Genomic DNA, 13,146 nt, shown 5'->3' on the forward strand with positions numbered 1-13,146 from the left:
GAAATATTTTAAACATTTAAGAAAGAAGACTTCCTAAATTGGATTTACATTTCTTAACTCAGGGTCTTCGCTGTTTCTGTGGTATATTTAATATTTGTCTTCAAAATATTAATTGTTTTGTAGGTCGGATAACAGCATTGCACTTATATATCTATAAAAATGATACTTATTAGAAATCAAGGCTAAATACAGGTTGAAAATTTATGAAGTCGAAGAGCTAAAATAAGGTGATGGTTATTCCCATGGAACATGATCCATAAGCAAATTCCTTTCAAACAAATCATTACAGTGTGGAAAAATGGGGCTCCACGTCTTTCAAAATGAAGTATAGCTCTTTTTTAAAACCAAATTCAATACTTTTCTTCCTTTTAAGTTTAAATCATTATTCTAGACTTGGTTTATAATACATACAATATTGCAAATATAGCATCTGTAAAGATAAGGTTAAAAAAAATACATACACATATATATATATTTCCACAAATAATTTAAGACCTTCAAAAAACAAAATGGGAAATTCTGGGATGCAAGCCAATAGACACATTCAAACCACAACCAACCTGGGGATGGAACCTATGATTCTGGAACAGTTAAGAAGCTAATAACTCAGTAGGTAACAACTGAGAAATATTTTCATGCTGAGGAGTTTAGTTTTTGTGTGCAAAGGAGGTAAGTCCATTTTTGGAGGAGAAACAGATTTTTGTTTCTGTCCTCCAATAACATGAAAATCACGAGTACTTTTACAAGGTCTCTATGAATAGCCCAAATTGTCTGAAGATGTAGTAAAAAAAAAAAAAAATGCCCAGGGCAAAGGTGATGTCTTACTTGGAAGAGAAGGCAAAGGTCAGTGGGACAATTCTTCCCATCATAAAAAGCAAGGACCTATCCCTAAGCCTTAGTTCTTTCAGGGCAGAGGGATGTTTTGTGCCCAAACTAGTAAGACTTCCTCCAATAGGGCAAAACCTTCTGATGAACAACTGCACAGAGGAAAGAATTTTGCAGTTGTAAAACCTAGGATAGTTTTCATTCTTCAGGAAGGACCCTTCATCAAGGTCATTTCTGCTTTGGTTAACTGTAAGTCAGGTCTCAGGATTTTGTTTTATGAAGAGTGGAGTTTCAGTTTGCATACAAAGGATATTAAATGTGTTAGCCATTCAGATTAATTGATGTATTTCACTCCTCTCAGTATATTATTTCCAGCCAGTTGATTCTTTTCATTGCAGGATTTCATGCTTTGATTACCAACGGACAAAAGTCTTGAAGAAAGTTATCACGTTGTGATGAACTAAATTCCAAGAAGTCCCATGTTTAAACTTATTATCTCGACGTCAGTAATCTGGCTTCTACATTTTACCTGACCCTTTTCCAAACTATGTTCTCTTCCATTTTTCACATTGCTCAAAAACATCCTCAAACCTATGAAATTTCTGGGGTCAATGATTGCTCTGAAATGGGAGACAGGACAAAATTCCCAGATCCTACCAGAGATATATGCAAACACCACAATATTCAATACATGTTTAATTACGTTTAATATACGGACCATTTTAATAAAGTTCAGGGAACAAATGGCGCTGACAAGGCAAAGACATTCCTTTCAATGAGAATCTCCTTCTATAAAGCCAAGACCTTGTCCTTAGGATAGGGTAGAGGCAATAAGAAATCTAGGTGTGTGATGAAAAATCCGTGACATGCCATGGGGATCTGTTCCTGAAATTGATACTAAACTGAATTAACTCCTGTTACTTTTCTTTTCTTATGTATCTTTAAATTAGCATGCACTCCACTAAAGCTTCCACTTAAGGATGTGGTTGACTCTTCAATATAGGAAATATTGATCGTCAAGGATGATAAGATTTTATTCCTGTACTAAGAAGACTAAATTGTTAGAGAAATCCCTGATTGTCAATAAATTGATGCTGCCTAGGAACAAGGCTCACCTTCTCTATGTTTAAGTAGCTACCATCTTGGATAAGAATTTTGGTCCTATGCCAGGATCTGCCACAAATACTTTTATGCACTCCCAAGTCCAATTTGTCCTTCTGTTTCATGTCTAAACTGCAGAATCTTAAAAGAAGTCTGGTGATAGGCTTTTAAAATAATAGAATCCCCTAGAACAGATTAAAAGTACCACTCATCAGGAGATCATTACCTTTAAAGATGAGACTCATTGCAAAGAGCCTTCAATTAATAAAATCTATCAAGATAAATGTCAGATTTATTATTTTCCTTCCTTCCTCTTCACTCTCCTTCTATACTCCTTCCCTTTCTTCCTTTTTCTCTTCCTCACTCTTTCTTTCTAGTTCTTCCTCCCTTCCTTCTTTCTTCCCTTTCTTCCTTCCTTTTCTGATTTGCAGTTATGAAGCTTCCTGTTTTACATCATATAACAGCCATTTTCCAGGTTCTAAGACTTGGTGAGGTACCATATTTGGCTCTGCTGCAATACATTCTACTGTGACCTCAATAACAATCCTACGTCTTCTCACTAATGAGCCATTTCCAATGCCTATTAGTCTAAGTAAAAGCAACAGTTGGTTTCCTGACAAAGATCTACACACCGGGAGCTCTCTCTGTAAGGCTTTTCCTAAGAAAATCCTTCTGGTGTGGTGGTGATGTCAAGTTTTGTGGTATGTATATAGCTTTTGCCTAAATGATTACAAGTTTCTCAGCTGTTCTGGTTGAGAGCTAACTCATATTTCAGGGTTAACAATAAGATGTTTCTTGTATATGTAAACTTAAATATCATATCTCCCACTGTATCTTTTTCAGAAGACAAGAAGCCAAGAGTAAGTCGGAAAGATGGAATACAGTGCTGTTCCTAGTGGCCTGGTGCAGGATAAGGACAGAGTGCTATCAACAGCAGTGCTGTGAACACCATCCATGGATGAGAAAGGAGATGATGCGGGCAATCAAATCAAGTATTAGCCTAGAACACAAGGACAGAGCTGCAAAGGAGCAGCTACAAGGAGATTTCCCCTTTGTTATGGCCAATGCTTGTATTGGGGCTGGCACAGTATTTCTACCACATGAGTAGGGACCTGGGTATCTGTACTTCTCTTGCCTTGCTCATGGCTCACTGTATTTTATCTGAAATATGGAAAAATCTCTGCTCAGGGAAATCCATGGGAGCAAATGCAGTGTTAACTGAAGATTGGAGAGGGGGCATAACAGGGCTGCTAAGGATCTCCGCGTGGCTCAGCATCCTTTCACTAGGACTTAACCCTTGGAGACCTTTCCACTTCTGGGGATTTGCTCCATACCTGCTACTGCTGCGGCAGAGCAGGACCAAGTCGGCAAAAAGCTGGGAAGCACATGAATCCTTCAGACTCACTCGTGAAACAGAGTGAAATCAGAAACTTCTGTCCTAGGTCACCTTATCCGCATCACTGATTCTTTCTACTGTTTGCTCACCCCATCAATAGTAGGCACTTTCATTGACAGTGATAATCTGAGTGACTCTGGACTGGGTTCTGATGACTGGACTGGGAGGAAGATGAGGATCTGCCCGTAGGTGGGGCACAGCTTGGTCTGAAATACACGCTGAGGTCCAGTGACAGCCATGGATGGGGGAGCGGCTCTGCTCCTTGCCTCCTTCCCGTCCCACGGCCCCCAGCACCTCGTCACAGCCGCATCTCAAGATTACAATGAGGGACAGTATCTACAGCACAATGAGTTTATGTACACGTGGACCATTCCCTCGGCATGCTTTAGAGAGAGGCGCACACGCCCACACACGTACACCCACGTTGAGAGAGAGAGAGAGAGAGACAGCACGCGCGCACAGTGGAGAGAATTAAAATGGCACTTTCTAGCATCTGCGGCATGACGAGTGCTGGGAGGTGGGGGTTAAGGGGTGGGAGTGAAGGGAAGCGGCCGGGGTGAGGATAAAGAGCAGATATCCGGCGCGGATGCGCAGGGATGCGGGGCAGATCGAACACGGAGATGGTCTTAAAAGTTGGAGGGAGAGTGAAAGCAGGAAAACCAGATAAACTGTCAGGTAGGACTCCAGCATGGATTCCATTGATAGTCTGAATGGCTATGCGTCAGCTCAAATTAAAAAACAGAATAAAATGATGTTGGTAGTATAAACACCAAGGCAAGACCATATTTTTTTCTTTCCCCGCAGATGAAAAAGGATGAAGGAAGGATAAAGAGTGTGTGTGTGTGTGTGTGTATGTGTGTGTGCGTGTGGTGGGGGGTTAATACCCATCTGGTACTTCTTCACTTGTCATTTTTTTATAACATCAAATCTCCTTAATTGATGGAGTCTTTACACAGTCTACATTTGCTTAGATATACACATTTCTTGGTAGAACTTTTCCCACCTGGAATTATACTTCAATTTTTATTGATGGACTTTCAAATTGTTTTAAATGTTGTATTTTCTTCTTCATTTTCTTATTTCCCCCTTCATTTATAAACACACAAAGTTGTGAAAGAAACAGTCTCCCCCCATTTCACTCTCTCTCTCGCTCTGTATCCTGTGTGACGCATTTTTGTGTGTTTTTTTTTAATTATTTTAAAACTTTTATTCTATTAACATTTGCTGAGAAGGCAGAGCAGAGATGCTGCCAGCAGCCACAGTGGTACAGCCAGACTGATAGATCCATTTATTCCTCTCACCGACCCAGGTCCTGCAGTGCAAAGAGAGAAAAGAAAGTAATTATTAATACATCCAGTCCACTCTATGTCACAACTGACTGCTCCTTATTTCAGAGGTAAGACTGGGCCGTGTACCAGCATCTCAAAGTCTGGGCACTTATATACAGTCTAAGAAGGACTCACCATCTTTTCTAAATCCTTCTGGTTGATCTATAAGTATCTTAGGGGTATCTTGTATGATGCTGGATCAGTCTCCTCTCCACCCAAATTTATCTTGCACTCTCTGGTCTGCACAGCAGTGGGATGTCAGCACTCATTAAGATTCCAAGCATTGCTGAGGGTCCTTCAGCAGCCAGACACGGGCTCCTCCAGCTGATTCACCACAGTATCTCCATCAATAAAATGTGGAACCAGTCTGTAACGCTCTCTTCTCAAGGGGGCAGGGGAGGGGTGGTGGTGGTGGCAGTGGCTATTTATTTGTTAGTGGGGAGAGGAATTGTTTTAAAGTAACGTTTTTGGCTGGGTGGCACCTTAGCTGCAAGGCAGAAAATAAGTCAACTCATGGTGGGATTTTAAGCAGCAGCAGGGGGTCATCTGGTCCAAACCCTTCATTTGACACTAAAAATTAATTATGATGACAACAAAAACAAACCAACCTAGCCAGGCAGGTCCAAACTGGAGCAGAGCTGAGACTTGAACTTGCCCAGAATTCATCCTGGAGGGGTTATCAGTGGGTTTCCCACTGCCAACCTGAGTTTTCCCAATGTAGAAGAATTTGGGGGATGTGGGTGTGCAAATGGAGAAGAGAGTGGGTGAGGGATTTGTGTATCTACACAGAAAGAATTGTGGCAGTGAGTGTAGGTCTAGAGCTTGCCTCCTATGCTTTGCCTGTTGCATTTCCTCCTTTTGTATAGTTCTGTTCATTTAGATTCATTACAAGAGGAAAACAGTTTTTCACAACAGAGACTTTTGGATTTAAGACTGTATGCTTAGACATGACATTCAAAAGGAAAAAATGGTGTCATTGTAACCATGGGTCAGTTGAAAGTTTTGAGGGCATTTAAGGAGATCAGTATGTGTGAATGAGTGTGTATGTGAGTGTGGGTGTTTGTACTTGTGCAAGTGCAATGGAAGCATCCTCTGGCATGTGAACATTTCCAAAATTGTCTACAAACATACCAGGTCAGATATAAAATAACTGGGAAAATGTTGAATATAAGAATATTCTCCCATCTATGTTTCACATATCAATAAAAATAATATTATAGGAACAACAGCAACCAAAGACAGCCAAGAAACAACTACATAGCACTTACGACACGTCCTGTTAAAAATGCTTCACAAATATAAGCACACAACCATGTTACAAGGCAGGTCCTCTAGTGAACCCTGCTTTCCAGTGAGATAAGGGAGCCACAGAGAGGGTAAGTTCACCACATGAGTTTACACAGTAAGCAGAGAGCTGGGCTTTCCCCCAGTGACTGACTCTAGAGTCTGTGCCTGTCACTGCTGTGCAGTGAGGTTATGTGGTGAAGGGGTGCCCCGAGTCTCCTGTCAAACATTCGGCAAATGAAATCTGGGTTTGTTTAAAACAGTAGCCCAGAACCAACAAAGCAACAGGAAGGTATCCATTATCTTTGAAAAAAATGATTTTCAATAGATCTTTTTTCTTTAAACTGAAATGTCTTATTGAGAATATTAAAAATGCTACTTAATATATAATATATATATAAAGTTTGAATAGCATAGTTACAGTATAAAATGAGTGTTTGAGTGTTATTATGTGTTGAGCAATGGAAACACAGAATAAAAGATTTAAATATCCAGTCCATTCTTTAAGTTTTCTGAATGACTGCAGGATTATATTAATAAGACACTTTAGCTATCTTCAGGTTCATGCCTTACATGAGGAATTAAGGATCAAAAAGATTATGCATTCTGCATAAAGCGCCTGATTAGTAATGGTGACCAGGCACTAGAATCTAGATATTAAGTCAGTGTTTTTCCTAATTCACACCCCCCACACACACATCATTCTTTTTGGCCTTTGGGGACCGTTAAGCTCCCTTAACGGCCCCTCGCCAGGGCCCCCAGCCTGATGGCAATGCAGTCCCCCATCATTTTCATTTCTCTTTGGGCTTTAGATGTCATGAGTTCTGTGGCACGTTTGTCTGGATTAGTGTGTCAGTGATGCTTCCCAAACAGAGAAAGACTACACACAAATTGAGGCCAGACAGGGTTAAGCAAGGATGATTTTTGTTTTGCCCCAGGGATCCTTTGAAAACAGGTTTTCAGACTCAATTCTGCCTATTTCCTTAATCTCATTTTTAGTGCTGAGACAGGTTGGATTATCTTTCAGACATCTTGGAGTTGAGTGGTACCTGGGGGAAGTCTAGTCTTAAACCATTTTATTTGAAGGATAGTAAATATGTGATAAAACAAAAATGCCATCACTGAAAAATATGATATATGCATATATGAACCTAGATACACATGTTCACATATAACATTCTTGCTAATGTATGTACACATACATATGCAGATGCCAAGAGAAGTATATTTGTTATATGCATACTCATATACACATATGATAGACACATGTTAAAGGTATTTTAACACACAAAGTTGACAATTAGCTATTACTCTTACATGCTATTCTATGTTATACATAGGGAATCTTAGTATGACTCTTAATAATCTTTAATTTTATCTCCAATAGAATTGTTACCACATAACTGAAATATATTTTGTGGCTCTCTGAAAGATATTTTCATCTCTATCAATTATTATTTATTAAGTGCATTAAGTGCTCTCATATAGCTATTTGATGTGCTTATATGACTTGCTCTTTTCATAATTGGTTTTGAGAGTAAATAAATAGGCTTGAAAAAAACAAGGGTAAACCGATGATAGTTGGGGAATCAACACAAGTGTGTATACAATTACAGATACGTGTATATATGACTGCAAGTGTGTATACAATTACAGATACATGTATATATGACTGCATAGGAGACTACTTCAGTTAATGGCTATTTCAGGGAAGAATCATCAGCAAAATCATTAATTATGTTTTAGTTCATAGTTATGAAATTTCTGCTTATTTGTGGAAATGCAAATGATAAATCTTATTTCCCATACCAGATGGCCACACTCAGCAAGTGCTTTTATACACTGACAGATATAATGAAAGCAAGAGTCTGCAAACATAAATTAGCCTTAAGAATAGATGGGCAAATAGAACCACAATTCAAAAATTGCTACATGTTTTTCACATAACAGAAAAAAATCATATTTTGGTATTTAGCCACATCCTATATATATGTATATATGTGTATGTGTGTTTATCTAGTAAACATTTAATAAGAGGTAGCAACAGAGGATTAGATGGTTGTATGGCATCACCAACTCAATGGACATGAGTTTGAGCAAAGTTTGGGAGACAGTGAAGGACAGGGAGCCTGGCTTGCTGCATCCAAAGAGTCAGTCATGACTTAGCGACTGAACAACAATAACAACAAGATTGTCATTATTGTTATTAACTCTGGAAGTCTATGTTACAGGATGGCATGAAATACCTCTGGATCAAAGACACTGGTTTGCGAACTGGGTCAAGGCTTTTAATGTTTGACATGAAAAGTGCAAAATTTAGCTGCAGCGGGAGTGGGAATCTTGAGTCAACACACCAGGTCAAGGTTTTCAACTCCAAAGATAGTTGAGACTCTGTATCAAGGTGAAGGCCGGACGGCACTTGGCCAGGACAATGCTTATCCAAGGGAATTGGTGATTAAGGGCAAGACTGATAGAACATAGTTCAGCCATACAAGAAAAGAAGGGCCAGATGAATTTAAGCTCAAACTCTTCTTAGAATTATTAAGGATTGACAAAACGACTAAAATAAAAACATAAACAATATGCAAAACAATTGTTAAACAAAGGAGAAAAATAATCTACTAAACGTCTCTTAGATATTATCTTGAAGCCCAGGCTGAGGCCCCCTCAGTGGCCTGGAGCCACATTTAAAAGGGAAAAAGACTGACTTTGGTGCCACCTGCTGATCATTTTCTGTCAGTACAGCTTCCTCTGCGTGAAGGAATCCACTGGGGAGGAGAGCCTGTAGTTTCTAGGCCTGGAGCAAATTGTAAGAGGGGGTATACTGATGTTTTCTTTGAGCAGTGTGTCTTGAAAATAAATTTGGGTTCCATATCCACAATGCTTTATGCATTATCTCCCTTTTCTATAAAAACGGTCTTGGAGTATTCTCACAATGAAGTTGGAATTATCACACTTTTTCCATCAAAACAACATCAAATATTTTGACTTGCAAAATCCTGAAACTTTAGGCCATTACTTTCCTTTGAGTGACACTATGAATTTTTCTCATTGATCTTTGAAATTAAAAAAAAAAAATCGCATGCTCTATTTTCCCCTCCACTCCAAAGCTCTGTGGTATCATTGTGTTCTAACACCACCAGTTACTTAAGATTCAAATGTAATGGACAATCGTGGCATGCAGAGAGAAGAAGGTATGAAGAGGACAGCAGTTTATACTTCTTATCCCAAATAATCTTGATCCTATATACGTATTTCTGGTTACGTCTTCCCTGCTGCATTCTGTGAGGGCTTGCTAGCACTGGTCATAAACTAGATGCTGGCCCTTTCCTGGGTGTAACCAACAAAGCTGGTCCACAGTCTCTGAGGCTCACTGCCTGGTTGGGTCTAAGGACCATAAGAATAGGTTTTCACTCTTGAGAGTGATCTTGGTAGCCTTAGCCCCTTTGACACTCAGACAAGATGTCTTCATAGGAGACACTTATCAATCCAAGTGGGTGGCCATGAAAATTTATGCAGGGTGGTGCCTGCCACATAGATTTTTCCATGACTCTGGTATGGGAACAGACACTGTTAGGGATTTCTGTTGGTCTTGTAAAGATAACACATCAGAATTGGTAATTGTTTGAATCTTAGGGTCCATGTCATGAAGTGTTGACCTGACTATATTGTCTTTGTAGGGGAAAGTGTGTGAATCACGTGCCACGTGGCTGACAGAGCTACATGAGGCAGTTTGACAGCACAAAAAGGCAGTTACCAGATGTCCCTGCAGCCTGGGTATAGGGTGGCAGGGCCAGGGTATGGGAGAAGGTTCTGGCAGGAGGGCATAGGGAATGCTCAAGTTCTTCATTTTTGGAGACCCTACTCTATCTCCTTGAGCAATATATCTGCTTCAACAGCCAACGAGGGGTGATGAAGTGGACTCTCTGTCTCAACTGAGAGCCCTAACACTGGGAAGTGGACATTTCCAGAAGTGCAGCTCTGCAGGAATTAACCAAGGGAACTTAAGGACAATGGGAGAGGGAATAACTTGCTCAGTTCCAGAGATTCAAAAATGAATAAGTCAGAAGCAATAGAGGGGTCATTGTTGGATCAGAGACTTATTGTAAATGAGAAAGTTCACAGTTTGGGAAAAATAGTGGCAAATGTGTTATGGAAATTATCACAAATTATCAATAGGGAATAATCACGTGTAGAAGGCTCCAATGTATTGCTGCGGACTCTCAATTTTAACATACAGAAGGGAATCAGAAATAAGAACCATACCTTTTTGCTTGAAGTGCACGGTGGTGCCAATTTCTAAAAAGGAAACATTTAGCAAAACAAAAACAGGTAAAAAATTCTGAATCAATTGAGAGTAAGCACAAAGGTCGTCTGGTACTCTCCACTGCAAGGAGAACGAGAGGAAAGGAGAAAGAGCACGCTCAGAGGAACACACACTGGTAGAGACTGAAAGAAAGGTACATGGAAAGAGACTGCTTTGTTGGAACAAATGTGCGGTTGGAGGTGGCAAAAGCAATTTGCAGCTTCAGGTACTTGATGTAACATGTGATGAGTGCAGATGAGTACGAGATCTCTGAGGATGGCAGATGAAAGGACTCTTGACTGCAATGTAGCCAAGGAGAGGTTGTGTCTGCCTCCCCACACCCAACCCCATTCTACCCTTTTGCATCTGCTTTGCTCTACTCACACCGGTTACCTTTCTTCCTTTTCCTTTTCCTTTCTACCTTTTTTTTCTAATACACTAAATCCCTTCCAACATTACAACCTTTGCCCTCGCACCTGCTTGGAATGTCCCTCCCCAGACCTCTGCCTGGCCAGCTCAGTCACTTCATTCAGATTTCTGCTGAAATGTCAGGAAGGGTTTCCCCCATCATCTTCTCAAAAACGGTATCCTCTGTGACTTCCTGTTATTTTACCCTGGTTTGCTAATATTAATAGTCCTGATCCCTACTTTTCCCCATGTTACACATTGACTTACTTGCTTGTTCAGTTTCTCTCCTCCATGAAGGCAGCCACAGTGCATATCTTGTCAACCACTGTACCCTGGTGCCTAGATCAGAACCCAGCATGTAGCAGGTACACAATAAATACTTGTTGAATCTACTAATAACTCTCAGTGTTGGGAGAGCTTCTATAGGTAAAATGCTTGGATTCCCTTTTAAGTATCTTGCTCAATTAAAGCACAGCGCTCCTCGATATTTAGAAGTAAATATGGAAAATTTCCATAGGATACTTTGAATCTCAGGACCAACTGGATGACTGATCAGATATAGGAGTCCAAACCATGGAAGCTGGACATAGGTTTTCTTCTCTGTGAGGATCAGGACACAGCCCTGCATTCCTGAGTGGCATGCTTTCACTAAGGGCATAAAGTGACCTGGACTCTGAAGAGAAAAAGAAGCTTCAGATTAGGAACCCAGTCACCTCACCATCCTGCTTGAAACTGGCTTATGCTTTCTCATGACTTCCAGAATAAAGACCAAAATACTTAGCATGCCATCCATGGCTCTGCCCTTTCACCTTTCCAGCCTCATCTCATGTGGAGATGTTTATTAACCCGGTGTCCCAGCCCACAAACCTTCCTGATGCTCCGTGGTACCCCGTTTTCTTTGTCGTGGGGTCTATGGCCTGATGATATCTCTACTAGGAATCCCACTCACCCTTCAAAATTTAGTTACATATTCCACAGAGAAATCTTCCTTAGACTCCTTGGTAAAATGAAGTCCCTCTATTATAAGCTCTGTTCTCCTTCACAACACTCATCTCAGTTTTAATTTCAAATGTATTTGTCTGGTGTTTTGATGAATGCTTATTTCACTAGTGGGCTATGAGTTCCACAGAAGCAGGAACTGTATCTGTTACTGCTCCCTTGTTGGCACAGCAAATGAATGACGGCACTCTGAGTACACAATGGACCAAATCACTGAAATATGAGAAGAATAAAGATATGCCAGGCATCCTTCTAACAGAGGAGCTGAGACTCTGTAAAACAACAGAGAGTCTGAGTAGCTAAAATCTTTATCCTCTGATTTAGCACAAAGGGGTCTGAGCTTCAGAATCAGGTCTGCAAAGTTTTGGAGGTTCAGTGCAATCTAGGAATCCTCTCCCTCGCAGATTTTCCTTTTGCCTTTATGATTTAAGGATATCACAAGGAGAAGTCTCAAACAGGCTGATGTTTTCTAGTATAGTCATGATGGCTATAAGAAGGGCACCACTGTCCTAGCATCCAAAGTCTTGAAAATGTTTGACTACTATTCAGCATTTGCTGGGCTGTTCATAGAGCAAACTGTGTCCACAAGTGAGGACAGATGTGGGGTGAGGCAGCTGGGGGTGTGTGAAGGTTCTTTTATACCATGATTGCTGGTACACTTCTGAAGACACTCAAAACCATCAGCATCTGCCCTTCTGTCCTTGACGAGCTAGTCCATTATTTGCAGAAAGATGGAGGTCCATTCAGAAGATTGGAGCATGATTTCTGCTCCTCTTCTAGCAGAAGCCAGTTACTGAGGTCACTGTCAACTTAGAAGTGAAGTCAGATTCTATTAAGACTTAAAATGCTGGTGTCCACCTGTTGACCACACAGATCACCTGACCAGCAATGTTTCATTTGTGTATTAAACATGCTGTCACCTGTTTTCTTTGATAATACCTGTTCTCACAACTTTTCTTTAAAATCAGCATATTGCTTTCAAATATTGCAAAATCTCTGTAGAGAACTGCTCATCAAAATATGAGGAAAATGAGGCCCAGACAGGTTAATCAGTTCCTCAAGGTCACACAGACAGCAAGAGGCAGAGCTGAGACTGAAATTCAGGGCTCCCACTTCTCCAGGCAGAACTCTGTCCATTATTCACAATACCCCTCTGGAATTTTTATGATAGCAGGGCTGAGTAAGTGTAGCCTACATAACTCTAGGGTTATCACTGAGACATTTATATGATTCAGTATTGACTGGGGAAACTTTGGCTCTGCTCCTGTGCAAAGTACAAGTTCTCCTCTTTCTTTGCTCAAATTCTTTGGTTTATCATTCTTTAGAATTTATACGGACTTCTCAAGGTTCCAGGTGGTGCAGTGGTAAAGAATCCACCTGCCAATTCAGGAGACTCAAGAGATGTAAGTTTGATCTCTTCTCCCCTGGAGAAGGAAATGACAACCCACTCCAGTATTCTTGGCTGGGAAATCGCATGGACAGAGGAGCCTGGTGAGTTA

At 40.5% G+C, this 13,146-nt stretch overlaps 1 protein-coding gene across 1 annotated transcript in view; it reads right to left on the reverse strand.

Annotated features, from left to right (window-relative positions):
- Positions 1–1,504: 1,504 nt before the first annotated feature.
- Positions 1,505–13,146, reverse strand: part of LSAMP (limbic system-associated membrane protein) — a 713,821-nt gene continuing 702,179 nt past the window's right edge. Inside the window, exon 7 of the mRNA XM_010845361.1 lies at positions 1,505–4,634. Within this exon, the coding sequence (XP_010843663.1) occupies positions 4,537–4,634 (98 nt within the window). The 3' untranslated portion in view covers positions 1,505–4,536. The remainder of the gene's footprint in view (positions 4,635–13,146) is intronic.

The sequence above is a fragment of the Bison bison genome, unplaced genomic scaffold (assembly GCF_000754665.1).
Source record: "Bison bison bison isolate TAMUID 2011002044 unplaced genomic scaffold, Bison_UMD1.0 scf7180017864215, whole genome shotgun sequence".
NCBI lineage: Eukaryota > Metazoa > Chordata > Mammalia > Artiodactyla > Bovidae > Bison > Bison bison.